Source organism: Amphiprion ocellaris, chromosome 9 (genome assembly GCF_022539595.1).
Source record: "Amphiprion ocellaris isolate individual 3 ecotype Okinawa chromosome 9, ASM2253959v1, whole genome shotgun sequence".
NCBI classification, from domain to species: Eukaryota; Metazoa; Chordata; class Actinopteri; family Pomacentridae; genus Amphiprion; species Amphiprion ocellaris.
The window spans coordinates 30585754-30603949 of record NC_072774.1 but is presented as its reverse complement, the minus strand read 5'-3'; the positions used below and the strand labels follow the sequence as shown (position 1 = coordinate 30603949).

Below are 18196 nucleotides of genomic sequence, written 5' to 3'. Positions count from 1 at the left end.
TTAACATTAGCACCTTTTGCAGCTTAATTCACAAATGAGTAAACCGCTATTTGAAGTGTTCAATGTTTCTCACAAGACTTTCTCCTAAAGAGTTTTATGATTTTGTTTGTTGCATCTTTTAAGCTTAATTTTCTGCCCTAAGCAGTACCATGGTCTATGAGAAATCTATTTTAATACAAACGCTGACAAAAGTAGTTGAGGAAATGACCGTGAAACTAAACTTGAAGAGCAAAGAACTATCATAACACAAAACTGTGTTCAACAAAAAGCGCAAACAAAAAAGATAATTACTGAATAATAATAATTATAATATTAACAGTAGAGTCAGAATTACATTCTTATTAAACAAGAAGGACAGTGACTATAAAACTCTAATAGTCTACATATGCATGCTTACCTGTCCACTCAGCTTCCTGGTATTTCTGTTGACGGAGTGTGCTGCAGAAAGAACCTGGTCATTGTGAGCTGCATGAGTGTCCTGCTCGCGGCTGCTCTTACCCAGCCGACCGGGGTTGGAAGGTTTTGATATCTGAACATGCCAAAAACAAGTATCTTAAGTGTACAAAACTTTAGCAAATCACTGGTGGCTTTATCTGCCGAAAGCTACTTTATACATCATTATTCTTTTTGTAATTAAACTGCAATAACAGCATTCTGTAGCAGCTCACCCTCTCCTCTATGATGGGTAAAGAGATGTCTATGAAGGCCTCCTTTACTGTGGAGATCTGAAAGAAAATCAAGCAAGTCAGTGCCATAACATACATAATCATTCTGTTCCTTTATTGACAAAATCATTTTCAATTGAGCTGCATATTTTCAGCATATCTAAGAAGAGATGTGGGAAAAGGCTGTTTCTCTGCTTTTTCCTCTCCAGCTCCACACCTGGTGCTCTCTTCATTCAAGGATATTCTTTAGTTTGCATAGCGGGATTTGTTTTCTTAACCACCCTAAGCTTTCACGTTTTATTGGAAATGCCTGCTGTAAACAATAGCTGTTTCAGCTGGTCTTTCAAGTGTTTTCAGTTAGATTTTCCATCAACTTGTTTTCTGTTTTCTTTGCTGCTGGAAATGGTGTGGGACGTAGTTATGTAACTATTAAAAAGAAACTTTTGTCTGAATTGGCTGCTTGAAGAAAGTTCGCCAACTGATTCAATAATGTTCCACTGTGGAAAACATATTGAGCTATATCTGCGTGGTTCACACCGAGTATTCGGATCCTTTGGTTTGATTCACTCACGGACACTTACATGCTCACACTCCTCACACATTATTGTGTTGGTAAGCTCGCCTACGAAGATGCGGTCAACAAAGTTCATCTTCACGCCTTCCTTTCCGTACGCTGTGGGGAAAAAGAGAAAACATTTTCAATTATTTGCACAGTGAATTATATTTCGTTACTAATTATATGCCACAAGTTTTACTTAAGATTCTGTGATTGGTAAACACTCTAATTCAGTTGACAATGTGCTTAACTAAATAATTCTAGATTACACTACTTATTATTATGTTTCCAATAAATACTACAAATTATACCTGAATAAAAGTGCAGATGTAGGGCTGTTTTTACAACTGCAATGGCAAGTATTCTAAAGATGGAAGAATTTTATGTGTCACAGGAAAAATATAAGCCAATAAAACTAGGAGGTAGATTAATCAAAATGAACAAGTCAAATGATCAGCAGGTTCATAAATGATCTTCTTGATGACATAGACTGAAAATTTAAAGTGCAACCAGAAGGTTAATCTGACAAAGACCACACTGTTTCGTAGCCGAGTTGTATTTCCACTAACTGCCACAAGATGGGACTATTGATCTTTGCCATCTGTCTGGTGCAGCGCTCATACAAACCTTTGACTTGGCGTTTGGTCTCCTCATCTGCCGTCTTCTCTGTGGGATTGTTGAAAGCCTTCAGAATGCCTGCTTTCACCCTCTACAAACACAAAATAATACAACTCAAATTTAAAGTGATCTTCAGAAATGCATGCTAACTATAGAAACTATACAACTGCAATTCATATAAATATATTTTTTATTATTTCTCTTGAATTCTCTTTATTACATCCATTAGGGATATATCACAATCTAGCCTACAGCTGAGTTTGACAGGTATACCCATTATAAGCATCATTAGTGTAAAATAATTATTGTGCTTGTCTAAAAACGTTAACATGTAAATCTCTTAATTAACTGTGCATGTTTGTGTGTGTGTGTGTGTGTGTACATTTTTCGCAGGGTCCTCTTATTGGAGGTGACATGGTCAGTGAGTGTGTTGGTGAGAGAGCTGTGAAGAGGCACAGCCACAGTAAAGCACCAATCAATAGATAATTGGCCATGGTCTATGTCTGAGTCGAGACCAGTCAGCCCCCATTGTCCCGGGACCCACGCACTGGACTGGCTATTTAGGTCAAAAAGCCCTGTTAATTCCAGCCCGGTCAGTCTGCACCCCACTCAGGCAGCACAGTCAAACCAGGCTGCGGCTCTCCTACTAATTAATTACCAGTAACCCCCATGCACCCTCTGCCTCTCCTCCAAAGTAACAGCAAGCACTGTCCCACACAGGATGGCCCACAGGGAGGGGGGAGTCGGGGGGAGTCGGGGGCGTGAAGAGGGCTGCTGGTACAGTGGGTGCAGGGGTGGAAACTAAAATAAAGACGAGGCTAAGAAGGACAGTCCATGCCCCCTGAGAGTAATACCTACCGTCTCAGCTAATTGGTGATAATTGATTGGGGCCAAATTAGCATATTCAGATCTCTGATACTAATTGCCAATCAACACAAACATTTAGGGCCTCTAAAAGGCTGTGACTATGCAAAAATACCAGTCTCTTTCCAATACGCACACAAGACAGCATGTATTTTAATGGCTCTGCTTCTACGTGTAACTTCACACACATAAATTTGATTAATCCAAGCATTGATTACTCATTGTTGGTTTATTAACTGAAGTTTGCACCATGTTTTTCTTATGTTTGAGAAAAAGATATATTATTGACACTTCTACGGTAATTTTGGCTTATTAGAAAAGTTAGTGACTGGAATGATGTCTTAGGATGTTTGAAAAAAATATTTGACAATGCAGAGCTAAAATGCCACTGTATCTCTGAATGAGCTGTATAAATGAGTTTCTGAGTGAATGAATAGAGGAGGCCATACCCCCTCCCTTTTTACCTCCTTGATTGGATTGGGAGATGGGCTGATGAGTGAGTGAGTGCGTGTGTGTGTGTGTGTGTGTGTGTGTGTGTGTGTGTGTGTGTGTGTGTGTGTGTGTGTGTGTGTGTGTGTGTGTGTGTGTGTGTGCAGGAGGGGGGCCACGGGCGACCCTCAAGCACAATGGGACGGCCCTGGAGCTCATTCAGCAGCTGTGTGTTTCCCAAGATCACACAATGATGCCGGTCGTGCCACTTGCAAGTCCCCTAAGTGGCACAACTGTCTGTGTTCACAAGTTTGAATGGGAGCAGGGGAGCCTTGCCTGTGGCCCCTCCTGAGCCTGTGGCTGACCACTAAACACACCCGCTAACTTCTCCTCCTTGGTTCATGCAGCCACTGGTGGGGCCATGGGGGCCAGCTCAGCCCTCCAAAGGGCTGCTGTGGGGTTTCCTAATTGCTCTGTGAAGGGTTAGGGGGTGGGGGTTCTGTGTCCTTGCCAAAAACATGGCACCATAAGGTTAAACACAAAAACTGGCTATCCAATCAAAAAGATGACATTGGGTTCTGTGCACACAACCACTCACCAAAACACAGCTGAGCATCTTACATTATGACAACAGTAATGTAGGATGGACTTTAAGATCTTCACCAAATTACAGCAAAGAATATATTGTACAAGTAGAGGGTTGACAAGACGGACAACAAATGCCAGTGACAAAAACGACTTGGCCAGGTGCTGAGATGAATGGTTTTCAAAAAAGTACAACACCTTAGATATGTGTGTTTGATAATTCTATTATTGCTGCTAGAAATGTTCAAAATGAATTTACAGAAAACATCTAAAATACACCCTCAGTACAAGGAGTACTTTGTGCAGATTTCAAGGACCTTTCCATCATTAAAAAGTAAAAGTTCAGCAAACTTTGAAACTACATAACAAAACATCTTTTAAACAATGTATTGAAAAAAGAAAGCACAATAGCCAGATACAAGTGTGTGTGTGTGTGTGTACATATGACGCATGTAACCTCACTTTAGTTTCCTCTACTCGTATAGAGTCCAGTAAGTAGTGCAGAAGCTCCTGACTGTCTTGCTGTTGGTAGCCCTTAAAGCGTGGAGCTCTGGAAAAAAAAAACACAGATGAAAGTGAAGAAAAATATAGGAACAGAAACTTATGAAAAGACAGTTAAGAAAAAAGTACTAAATAACATAAAGGCTGGAATGAATCCTGAACTTAAAGAAAAGACTCAGTTTACAAAAACCAAGCCAAGAAGAAAACCACCACACACACAAAGCCTTTAGAATGTATAGAGAAAAACGAAAACAGTGGAATCTACAATTCCCTCTACCAAGGCCTTTTCACTACTTTTCACTGTTGTATCTGTTAAATCCTTCCTGGCAATACAGCTTTGTGGCACATACAGTATTTCCCCCTGTGAACTTTGTACTGTTTCTATCACTGAATGTGTGCACCTCCGCTAACAGTCACACAAAAACAAGACCATGTTATAGATTTAAAAAAGCAGACTGAGCAATTTTGTGAAAGACCTCCTGGTTAAGGCTGAGTCGGCGTACAATATGCATTCTATGAGCACTGCTGGTGGCAACTGTGACAAATAGACTCTGTTTGAGTTGAACCTAAAAACGAGGTAAAAATCTTGACTTACATAACTGCTACTGAACATAAAAATACTAGGTACATTTCAACTAAAACCACGCAAATAAAATTAAATACAGAATGGACTGCCTGTGCTTTAAGCATAGTATAAATCCATCTCATGAAGTGAGTTTAAAGTTGAAATGAAAATAATGAGTAAAAATGTTCACCTGCTGCTTCTGCATACCGTATGTTACTCAGGACAACAGTTTCTACACAGATTGCTTTGATTTATGCATTCTGCTACTTTAGCCTTTATTATGATGGTTGTTGGTGCTGTTGTGTTCATTTGTGTGTTTGAATAGACTCATTAGTATGTGTGCACAGCTGCACACAGCTTTTTTAAGCTTCAACAATCTTTTGGGACAGTGTGGTCGTGAGTCTCAACACAAAAACTGTTGTTTTGAAGGTTGGAGTTGAAATGTTTAGGAATCCCTGTGCAAAAGGGTATATCCCCATAACATATTGCTCTGCACTTCCATAATTTTACCATCCCTGAGAGTTAGGTACAAAAGTTAGCTATGTGGGGAGAAATTTTCACAAGGGAAAAATTTATCAAATGAATGACTAGTTCACAAACAAAATGTATACAACCTGTGTTCAGTTGGATTGTCATAATAGAACACAGAGGATGGGGTATAACTAACTTTCAGGGCCATGTATCCATATGTCTTACCAAAAGTACAGTCTTTTGTCAATATTCAGACAAGTTTCGAGACCTCTACAATCAGCAGGATTTGAAGTAGGGCTAGTATTGAATGAGGCTTGTTTGCTTCACTGCATGTTCCTGTACATATGCTTCAAAAGAACACCAGACAGAGCAGCTCATAATAATTCAACACACATCACAATAGATCTCAAGTTTATATTCATTTAAACACATTATGACAAATGCCAATGCAACAAGACAATACTGTACTGAAAGCAATAAAAGAAAACAATGTGAGAAAGTCATCATTCCTCAATGGATTTACATTTCATTCATTTGCAGAAGGAAATTCTATAAAACCACTTCATTGTCTCTGCTGGTTTTTTAAAAAACAAACACAAAAGTAGATGGACATTTGCATTGTCTCTACCTCCTCAAAGTTACTGACATTAAGATGAACAGAGATTTTGAAATGAGTTTCCTTAGTGCAAATAAATTAAATGCAAATCTATTGAGGAATGATGGCTCTTTGCATAGTTTTCTCTTGTTACTTTCAGTGCAGTACTGACGTCCTGTTTCACTTGTATTGTTGTCTTTGCATCTTTCATAATGTGTTTCAATATACAATCACAAGCTTTATTGTGATGTGTATTGAATTACCATCAGTTTCAAGTATAGGCATGTACATCCATTTTTTTTTTTGTTCCTGCAAAAGAGTTTACATCACCATACCAGCGTGTCAACATAGCAGAAAATGGAACCTTGACATGTCATATTAGTCACAGATCAAATTCTACTGATGTTAGAGGCCTCAAAAATTGTTAACATGTCAACCATAGTCTATATCTTTTAGTAGAACATATTTATACATCCATACATGTATAATCACACTTACAGATAATCCCTGAGCCCAATATCAACCTTGTTTGGCAGATTTTCCCCTTTTTTTCCTTTTCAAGAGTCTATGACTGAAAATGGAGCAATTCAATTATTTGAATCTGCTGGAAATCTTTACTCCCCCAAGGAAGGCGGCAGAGTTATGTGACAATCCGCATACATTTGTCCGTCTGTCTGTCTGTTAGCAACATTACTCAAAAATGGACAAATGGATTTAGATGAAATTTTCAGCAAACGTCAGAAATGACACAAGGACCAAGTGATTAGACTTTGGCAGTGATGCAACTTATAGTCTGGATCCACGGCTTTGTTAAAGATTTCTGTATCATTGCCAGATAGCAGCACCGAGTCACTGTAACCATGACAACAAGTGAACACTAAATCAGCTGCCTGCTGACAATCACATGATTGTGATCCTACTACAAATCCACCGCTGCGGACTTATCGGGACTTGTCCGTCGGAAATCATACAAGGAACAATTGATTAAATTGTGGGGGTGTTTCTGAGTCACATCAATTCCTGCTGCCCGCTACATGTTTAGGTCACACGATTCGGTATCCGTACATAATGTACACATGCAGAATACACACCTGTGCTCAGCGCAAGGTCATTTTGTTTGTGGGTTCATCAATACTAAATGGACACATTCTATGTTGTTGTTATTTCTGATCATCAATAACTAATAAACAAATGCTGCATTTTAAAAAAATGCTGCATTTCTGACCTCACCAGATTTCATTCACTTCTGCTGATATTTAACCCTAAAAAGGGTTCTCAAGTAATAGATGTTTTGGGGTTAGAATTACAAAATTGCCAGGTCTCAAAACATAAGAAACTCTTAAATTCAACCAAAATATTTCATAGAACTTAGTGAACTTAGTTTTAGGTCTAACATAAATAAATAAATGTGGTGCAGCCCCATATTTTCTGCACTCCCTCCGGTTTAAAAAGGACTGACCCAGCAGGAGTGATCTATAGCAAAGTCAAAACTGTACCGTGCTGGCTGTCAGCCTATTAATTGCTGTTATTTTTTGCTGGGCATTTTGTTGGTAAACCAGGGAGGACCTCCACTCAGGCCATTAATGCCAGAATGGTTAGAGGGGAAGCTCTCCTTGGGTCCGTCCCCTGGCTGTCCACTGTGAAGCAGATGTCAGGACAGATGTCAGGGGCAGATGGGCAGCCAAGGCTGGAGCCATTGCAACCTGTTGGGCCGAGTCAGCCACATAACCACAGGACAGGTTGGTCCGACGGGCAACAAACACTGAGAGCCCACATGTCTGGTTAGGGAGGCCATCAGACAAACGTTGAGGATGTTCAGAGGATGGGGTAAAGTGGTGGTGGGTTTATTGCTTTAACACCATTGTGGAAGATCTTTGCTGGCACTTCAGCTCCTCAGAGTCTTGTATAAACAGATTACCGATCAGTTTAAAGAGACAAAAATTGTATCTTTCTTGGCTGACATGTTCTCAATAGCATACAGCTAGAACCAATATTACCATACATATTTGCCACAGTGTTTTGTGACCAGTTCCTGCCATTATTGTGATCCATAACACACTGACACAATCTCCACAACTGAGGGAGAAAAGCCCAACCGCCTGCCCTCAACACAGGTCATAACCAATAGGTCTGAAAAAGCCCAAAGCCACTCTCACACCTCTACATACTGACATGGTGTGTGTCTGTCTCTTTTGCCCTTTTCGTACAGACACGACTAGAAACATGCAGTGCACATATGTCATTTAGTCTTCGGCCTTCAAAAAAACATGAAGTAAAGGAATGTCTCCCTCGTGTTCCACTGACGAGCCTGTCAAGCAGCTAAGATCGAGAGTAACGCAAAGCAAAACAGAGAAAGGAATGAGTATGATAGAAAAAAAGACAGAGAGAAAGATAGAGAAAAAATGAAAAGCTTGGTTAGGATCAGTGGGAATGAGGAGGTCTGGAAGCTCATCCCAGTGGAGAGAAGCAGAAGGGCCCTGTAGCACTGTTCTCAATCTGGCCAATGCAAACAGCTGCGATGCTAACACAATTAATAGCCGGATGAGTTAGTACCAGACACAAGGCCACACAAGCTCCCCCCTCAAAAACACATGCGTATGAGCAACACAATACACCCACACACAGTCCTTATGATAAATTCATTGTGCCTTTACTAACACACAGCCATAAAATATAGAAATGTGGCTCAATGGTCTACAATATTTTCTGAAAAAACATTTATTGTACAAAAGCAGTCACACACAAGGCGCATCCGACTTTTCTGAAAAACCCTAATGTAAAATACAAGAAAAGTACTTACTATCTCACTAGTCTGAATTTCTATTATTGAAATTATGGATTAAACAAACAAGTAATGTATCATTACTAACATTAAAGACATCTCCCTCTCACTAAAACAACACAGCTCTTCAATGAAAATGTCTGAGTGTGACAAGAATACAATGTTATGTGGTATCTGAAATTTAGGTGATAATTATTTTGGACTCGATGTAATCCATAAGCTACGTAAAAAAAAATGAATAAAACATATATCATACTGAAATATTTGAATGCCGGTGAACCACTTAAAATTAACCCCATATTTAAGATATCCTATTAAAAAAAATAACACTTTTCGTCCCATTGAAAGATCATTGTACAACTACCTTATAAAATATACAGTTAGTCTGTCTTATTATATTTTTCATGGAGTCTTAAAATAAGAATTTTAGTTTTGAATCACATGGACACATTTATTGTTGTTTATTGAATACGGTATTTTTTTTAAAACTGACATGTAACAATAAGCATTAGCCTCCTTGTTTCAATACATTTAAAAAGGTTATGTTTCACCAGAAAATTGTTACTGAACTATGATCAGTTTACTGCTGGTAAATCCAATGATGTTTCAAGCAATGAGATATGTGATACTGCCCTCCCTAGATGGTTAACAATCAGCCTAATTTCAAACAATGTATTTAAATTGACTTATGCTAGCTGCACAGGTTGTAATTTCTATTATTGGAACATAAAGGAGCTATCAACTTTCCTATTGTAGGGTTTCCTACATTCACAGGTAGACCACAGTGAATAGATGTGAAGTTTCAATCCCCGGACTGTAGTCTCTGGCTCAGAATAGGAGCACTTGCCAACATTTTTATTATTTTTTATACCAATGCTGAATATCTGCTGCTTCTTTTAATGTGTGTACTATATGTGTGTTCATGTAGGTGTGTGTGACCCAGATGCCAGCACTAGATGGAATCCATTGTCGTCCTCTGCTATTTCTATTAGGGATGAAAGGCTTCTGACAAGGCTTACTTATGAACAATATTTGAAAGATGTGGGTATGTGGACATTTACACACAGTACATAAATAGAGAAGAGACCCAGCGTACTTTTCATTTTTTTGCAATATAAGAAAGTGTCCAGTGGCTGTCCTGAAAATTGAAAAAGTCCTTGAAAGAAGCAGGTGTAGATGAATGCTTCTCTGTGGCCTTTTTGTCCAGCTCATGCATTAGATATGCATAGAGAGTGCATCCCAGTTGATGGATAGAGACATAATAAGTAACATTCTCAGTAAATGGTGCTTTATAATTCTTTAAACCCTCAGACTCCGGGTGACCAGAAGGAAGTACAAAAATATGAGACCTTAATTAAATGATATGCAGCCTACTTCTGACTCGTCACTGGCTAGTTTTGTCGTATATTTGGTACAAGCTGGGACCTTCCCTGGCACCAGATACAGAGTGTGGTGCTGACCATTCAACTCATTGCGTGGCGCTGGTCCAAGCACAGACCAGACCCCTTCCGTTGGCAGGAGGATGAGGAGGCAGGCTGTGGGGTACTCAGCTGGTTGAGGTCAAATGCAATATGAACGCACGAGCAGAAAAGCGCACACACTCACAAACAACAGGACTGAATAGGGCTCCAGTGTTGCACGTAAACACCCAAACCGGCCCTGATCGGAGCCAGAAAGCCTTATTAACCTGTCTGTCAACACGACCATACTGGGGAAGACAACCAAAGAGAAATGGAAAATCGCCGTCAGTCCCCACAGGTCAAGGGCAGAACCAGCCCTTTTTGAGTGAAGCAGGACATATTCACAGAGTGCAGCCATCATAAAGGTCGCCACAATGGGGGAAACAATGCCCCAGTAAACAGGAGCAGTTCTCGACCTCACCCTTTCATGTCAAATCTTTAGACCTAATTCAATGTAGACAAGGTACTGTGTGGAGGAGTCTAATAAAGAAGCATGTGAGAGCTCAGGCCATTTCAGAACAGAATACTGGAATCATGTCCATCTTGTGGATGTCACAGAGAATTGGCATATAAGAGAATAAAAGCACCCAGATTTTACAAGGCAATCACAACCTTGAAGAATAAAATGTGGTCTCATGAAAAAAAAAATCAACAGATATCTTTTGATGAACCAGAATATTCTAGCATTGTTCAAACAAGCACAACTGCACAGAATCAGAAGTGAGACTTAGAAACAGTTTTCTGCTATGTTTTCTACATAAGCACTGTGCTTCAGCATCTTGCTTTATAGACCAGCGGAGAAAGAGCAAGCTAACACTCTTTAATACCAGTCTAGGAGGAGAGGAACTTTCTGTGACAGCTATAAAATATCAATCCTATATAGAGTACAGCAAATGATTATTTTGATTATCATTTAATTTGACAGTTTTTTTTTGTAACATCTGCTTTAAAGATTGGCTCATAAATTGTCAGACAATAACCTCGAAAAGGCCATCAAAAGTTTTCGGAGTTCAAGGTGACATCTCTAAGACTGCTTGTTTATTCAGACAAACAGTCCTGTAAAGTTTCTGTAAAGACGTATAGATAAAAGTAAATGAAGTAAGTACAAATAGCTGACACTGTTCAGGGCTTGTGAGTTCTGTCTTATTAAGATTATTATAATAAGCTTATTTATTTAACTGGTCAACTGTCACAGATTTCTAGCTAACTGATGTGACTATGTAAAGATGTAACTATGCTTTTAAAAAGAGAGGAAAAATCTTTAAAGAGAAAACTCTTATTTCTTCATTTTTCACCCTTGTGAGGCACTGAAAACAATGTGCGGATGGAGCAAATCTGCATTTCTGCATACAGAGAATGGATGTACTAAACACTGATTTTAAGGCCTTGATTAGTTCACATACGAAAAGCAGAGAGTATGGATAATGGGTGCTGAGGCTGAAACTCATATTTCTCTATTTAAACGCATGTTAGTGGAATAGATTGGCCCACCTTGTATTTAATCATGTATGAGTGCATAAAGGTGTGTGCAATGCTTGCTGTCTGAATGCACAATTGCCTGCATGTGTGTTGCAGGCTGAAGTGGTGCAAGGTGAGGTGGCAGCTCACATATGCACACTCACGTACACACAGACAAGCACAGTAGCCAGTCTGATGAAAGCTAGGTACCAGAATAACTGTCAAAGCCGCACCAGAGACGTACCCAGTCATCCAACGTCAAACGCCCTGGTCACCCACCTGCACGACTAAACAGTGCAAGACCCCCACCCACTCCCCATACACACAAACAGAGTGGACCCAACCAGCAGTGTACCATGCTCAACAAGAAGTCAGCCAACCAAATATTCACACTGTTCATGAAAGGGAACGCAACAACAAAACAGGCTGCGTGTCTGCCTGCCACACAGTCTGTTAGGCCATGCTCTGGATCAAATACGACACAGGTGGCACAGCAGTGTGGCAAGTAGCACAAGAGCCACAAATGGATAGATGCTGCTGGACATCTGATAAGGTACAGTGGCTTCAGTGTGTTTTGTGTATGTTGAGGTTAGAGTGGGTGAAAGGCACTCGGCTGGGACCAGGTGCTACTTGGGTCTGGCTGGTTTAAAGTGTTCACCACTGCAGTAAAAGGATGAAAGCAGGTGAAAGCTGTGACTCCTGTGCTGTAAACTGCAATACTAACTGTTATGGCACATTCATATGAATTATCTGATCAAATATGTATGGGTATCTGAAGCTATTGTATCATCACGGGTAATTATATAATCATTCTACAAACTGAATTTCAAAACATTAAAAAAAAAAAAAAAATCACTAATCTCATTCACTAAAGGTTTATCAAATTACCAATCTACAGCATCCACAGACTCGTAACAACACCGACACAAAACGTAAAGTTTGAAAGCAAATAATAACAATTCCAGTCCCACTAACAACGCACATTATTTCACTATACAGTTCATGTTTGCTTGAGCTACTTGCATAGATACCAAAACTCTGGACTAGCAGCCCCGGCTAGTTGCCATACATGAGGGCACAAAAAGGAGAGGCTCTAGGGTGAAAAGAAGTTGTAGTTGATATGAAGGGTTACATCTTACTTCTGACAAAGCTGGTTGAAGAGGATTTTGGGGTTGACGGGGCCTTTTCCTGACTCTTTCATGCTCTGGAGGAACAGAAACATTGCCGCAGTCAGGGGCTCTGGACTGGGCAGCGCTACTATCAATTGACTCTGGAATATGAAGAGACAAAATGACAACAAACTTTGAGTTATGGCAGAAATCCTGGAGGGCAGCACAATAGCAAAGCAGTATTTACATTTACTTTCTATGTTATACATTCAATTTTACACATTTGTCATAAACATCTGCATTTTACATGACCATTTTTCAAACAATTTATTATCTATTTTTTCCATTTATATGGTCATATATATTTTTTCATGCAACACATATGAATGATAATTGCAAAATTAGTGATGTACAACAATGGATTTTTCCAGATATCTGATATGTAGATATTTTCCAACTATTTTTGGTCAGTTGCTGATATTGATATATGCAAATATTTTTACAGCTCACTGCAGAGAACATCAGGTCTGTCCTGCAGATTCACTGGGTAAAATAGTAAAACTACTTTAACTTGCATGTAAAATATCCCATATATTTTTTATAACATTTTCAAACAAAGCTAAACTTTTAACCTGACATGATATCAGTGTTAATTTTGGGATGATGCTGAGTTTTTTAAAGTTATTAGCCAATGACAATAATATCGCTGCGCATCTCTCTTTAAATGCAGGGTAATTCGCATTTGTTTTATCAAATGCCACAAGACTTCATAAAGGAGCAGAAGAAACTATAGCAAACTGTACCAGATTGGTCTCAACAGGGGGGCAGATCCTTAGTTTGTACCCTTTCTCCTTCACTTCCTGGATGAGGTCAATCAGCATGTGTGTCTGGGACAGGTTCTGTAGGGACAATAGAATTATTCTTCGGCATTGTTTCAATATATCTACAAATTGAATGCTGTTTGGTCAAGGTATTGACATTAGTTCATTTAAAAAAAAGTCAGTGGATCAAACTCCTCATGCACAGATTTTACTATTCATCAAAGCCCAACAAGGAAACATAAAGTGAACGAGAAATCGTAACAAGCAGAGCTACGAAAATGTATCTGCACTTCGCTTGTGGCAATTCAGTGTGGTCAATTAAAATACCCTCGTGAAATGTTAGCTCCATTTTAGTAGGTTTTAGGAAACTTGTGGTGAGTTCATTATGTTGACAGAGGACTTCAAAATCATCTATGATCTGTGAGTTTCAAATGTAGAGGAGATCCTTGGCAGAGACATAGCCTGAAGCAGTCATTGTCCCTTCATGTTAGAGAAGCATCTTTTTCTTCCCTTTCAGGAGATATTTGTTTTGTCACATCCTGGCAATACAGACTGTTGCTATGGAAAACCCACAATGAAGCAGGCATTGTGAACACAGACACAGCTCATCCTCTGACAATTATGTGTTTTCACCAGAAAGATTGCAATTTTCAAGGAGACAATACAAACAGACAGGGAGAGGGAGGGAAAAGCATGTAAAGCGCGCTCACTCGAATTTCAATCAACGAGGAAGACCCCGAGGGTGATTAACAAAATGGCAGAAAAAAACAGCTTTATTGTTAAAGAGGCATGTCAGTTTCCAGTCACCATGACATGACCAGAGAAATACTGAGGACACTCTATAGCTGTGTTGTGTTGTGAACATGCTCTGCACCAACTGAGTACCACTCGTGTATGGGCAGGTGAATGTGTCCAAGCCAGCATTGCATTTATTGCTGCATTGAATATACTATACAAAATGACCTGTGTATTCTCACGGTTATTGTAAGACCATAATCTGGTTTACTACAGAGAGACTCGTGAGTAGAAGCACTTGAACAGGGCTGAAAGGGCATACGTCTTTGTACTGTCATCTTAGAATAGAAATCCTTGTAATTCATTAGGCTAACACAGTGTCGCTGGAGACAATGCAGTAACTTGCAAGCAGGTTGCTTACATTAAGAGATCCACTTAAAACTTATGTGCTTGTGTTTCAGCTTTACCAATCACAAATACCTTATGTTCTCCCTTCAAAACACGGTGTACAATGCAATCACAACATTTGACAATGTACAATAAAGCATGTTTATCTAACCTTGAACAACCACAGGTAAGAATTAGATTCAAACAAAGGGCATTAACAAATAACAATAGTAACAGCAATACCAACCTGCATAACAGCATTGAAGAAGCAGGTGTTACCAAGGTTATTGATTCCCTTAACAGGAACCAAAGTGCTGTTGATCCCTGAACTTTTGCCTCTGGGTGGGTCAGCATAGTCTGATGGTTCCTCTCGCAGTTTGATGATCTTGGGTGATGCTGCTGGAAGACAGGAAAAACAGAAAAATAATACATTTAAAGAGATACACCACAAGAATGTAAGTTTTAGTTACATGACTGTTTGGATGGTCTTCGAAACTGACAAAAGATCCAATTTCTCAACCCTCAGTTGACTTCTACTCTGAGGTTACTTTTAAGTCAAGCTTGAAGCTGCAGCTAAGGTGGTGCTTGGTCTGAGATTGAGAGTGCCAGTCGGCCTTGCAATTGCAAAAAAATCTGCTTGTCTTTAATTGGGATTGTGACAGAATACTGGAAAAAAGGGCCTAGCCTTGAAACAAGGCTGGGGCTGGGAGCAGGGTGCTGTGACGGCAGCTGGAAGGAGAGTTGGGTCATTTGGGAAAGCAGATGACAGCTGTAGAAGTTTCCGCTGGTTAGTGAGGGAGGGGTGGGGGCTGGGGTTGGAGAGATGGCTCTCCAGAGCCAGCTGTTACTCCTGATCACCAAAACTAACCTTCAACAGAAACTAAGACACAGATGGTCAGAATCTAACAGTAGCATACAGACTGCTGGGGACAGACGGTACTGTAGCTGTGTGAGCTGATGGCGTGTCAGCAGATAACAATGAAACAAACACCATGATGGCTGAAAAATAATACGTTACTGCTGTGTGTTAGTAGCTACTAGTGAAATAACTGACCAGGAATCGCAAGGATGACATTAGATGAATGACTGTTCCACTAGATGGCCCATTAACTCGATAGACAAACATCTAAATTAAAAATATCATACCTATAGCTATTTTGTGTAAAGTTTTGTTGCCATTTGGAAACAAATGTCTATGTAAAAAAAACAGCATAGCTCTACATTCAGACAAGTTATATTAGAAGGTGCAAAATGACTCAAGATGATGCTGAAAAACTCAGCATCATGCAGGGCTCCATAGTGATTGAGAAGCTCAATATAGCGGTGCATGATCTCTCTGAACTCTGGTACAGCAGACAGTACCTTACTAGCATTTACAGAGATGTCATAGGTATAGAAAGAAGTTCACACTTTACAATTACAACATGTCACTAAATATCACCAAGATATCTGCATGCAGACAAGACTTGCACATACAAATGAAATGAATAAATGAATAACAACTCCCTAAAATGACCACTTCTAAACATCCTGGGTGCTTATCTCAGCATCAGAGTACCGAGAGGGAAAAGAGTGAACATTTCTGCTACTGTACAGAGCAAACATGAAATGACTGTGCTATACTATGCACTAAATACTGAGTAATACACACACAGATGGCTGAAAAATCTAGCATATAATACTACTGTTTCAGTGATACTACCTGATTGGTGGGAAAGATTTGTATTTTGTTAAGGAATTTATTTTATCTAATCAAGTTGTGATCTTATTCAAAGCAATACTGTAGCCTGTAATATTTTATTTTTTTGTGCATAGTTAATCTTGCTTGTGCCTATAAAACACAGATTTAGGTGTGCCATAAAGATTTTGGATCTAGTTTCTATCTTTGATGCTTAAAATCAAAATAAACTTGCAATGAGATTTGGAGATAGGCGATATATTACTGCAGAATTTTTAGAATACTTCTCTTTTTTTTGGCAGTACTCTGGAAATGAACAGGAACATTTTCTACTGTTATGATCAAGTCTGCATTCAATATGTCAGACTATGTTCAAAAACAGCCAAACACTGGATAGTGAGATATGACATTGGATGTATGACATTATGCTTTGAATGCCATCCAAAGTTTACTGTGGGAGCTGAGTTCTTTTCAGCTAGTCAATCCGTCTTGGCTGTTGGAGGATTCCTGTGCACATCAACCCAGAAAGACTGCACAACGCTCATTACACTGTCACAACTACATAACCATACATGATGGAAAAAAACCCTCAAACAGTTAATTAATGTACTATTACAATTTTGATGCAAAAGAAGAATAGTTTTGCTTTTGTTTTTTACATTAGTTAAAAAATATTTTGCTGTCAAACTAGAATGACTACTAAAAATTTTAGAACTGTATTTAAAAGCTCAATGAGTGCTGTTCCTGGATAGAAACTCAAACTTGAGGTTCCTCTGTTATAAGATATAATGAGAAATTTCAAGACAAAATGGCAAATCCTTGCAAGGACAAATAACAGAACCTTAAGGCCTAGAAGCTGTAGAGAAATCAAATAAATGCTTGGAAGTACAAAAAGTGTTTGGTTCATGAACACTTTACAAATATAAGCCAGTCAAGAGAGCAGGCTGGCAGAGGGGTCACTAGCCTGAACCCGCCATGCCCACACAATGCAAGTTCAATTGAAACATAAACCTTCATAAGAACCTGCACCTTTACTCTCACCGTTCTTCGTCTAAACACACAAATGGCCTTGCCTCTGCACATATTCAATTTATAGAACCACTACTTGTACACATCAAATTTATTGAAAAAAGCTATTCAACCTACAGCAATGCTTAAGTCCGCTGCTGGCCGCTACCTAGCGAGCTTTTCCTCCTCAAGGCCAAGGACATTAATGTGAGAGTCCTGGTCACAGTCACTGGAATGTGAACCTTGGACATCTTGCGCGTGGCCTGACAATTTGCATTTTATATTCTATCAAAACCACTAAAAAAGAAGACTACGGAAAAGGGCAAATCTTCTTTTAAACAGATTTGAGTAGAAAAACCACAACTACTTGAACATGCAGACACCTCCCACACACTCCCACACACATAGAATATCTGTCTTTCTCATATTCTCTTGCTTCTATCAGCAGTGCGGCTGTAAATTTTCACTGTTTTAACTGAAAAATGTTCAGTGCTGATACGTCCTGTAGTTTTGGGATCAAGAAGGTAGGGGTGAGGTTCAGCTTGTCGGGACGACGTGCTGCTGATGCGCTCCACCCAGTGGTGCTAAATGCATCTGGCCCTCGGTGCTGGCAACATCTGGAGGCCTATTTTCATCTTCAATATGCAGCCAGAAGGGAGCTCCCATATGTCAACACACACAATGCATGGAAAACAAGTGGAGATGGGGAAGGACTACAGCCCTGATCAGAAAAAAACAGACACTGTGTTTTTGGAATTGGTGTGAGACTGGAAAGGTGTGAAAATATATGTTCATTCAAGTGTGGACAACTAAGAGAAAGTAATCAAAGTGTGTAAATGAGTGTGTCTGCTTGTTGTGGTGTGTGCGCAGGGACTCAAAATCAACAGACGTGATGCAACTTGAGTGTAA

General features: G+C 39.5%; 1 protein-coding gene across 4 annotated transcripts in view; it reads right to left on the bottom strand.

Moving 5' to 3' along the window:
- Nucleotides 1–18196, bottom strand: part of usp45 (ubiquitin specific peptidase 45) — a 35998-nt gene that overhangs the window by 6087 nt on the left and 11715 nt on the right. For 3 of the 4 annotated variants that reach the window (XM_035953248.2, XM_023281126.3, XM_055013548.1), the window contains 8 exons: nt 14849–15000; nt 13462–13557; nt 12689–12819; nt 4180–4267; nt 1849–1930; nt 1247–1338; nt 669–725; nt 398–529 (listed from right to left, as the gene is read on the bottom strand). In XM_035953248.2, the coding sequence (XP_035809141.2) occupies nt 398–529; nt 669–725; nt 1247–1338; nt 1849–1930; nt 4180–4267; nt 12689–12819; nt 13462–13557; nt 14849–15000 (830 nt within the window). The remainder of the gene's footprint in view (nt 1–397; nt 530–668; nt 726–1246; nt 1339–1848; nt 1931–4179; nt 4268–12688; nt 12820–13461; nt 13558–14848; nt 15001–18196) is intronic. The other variant, XM_023281127.3, reaches the window with a different exon arrangement.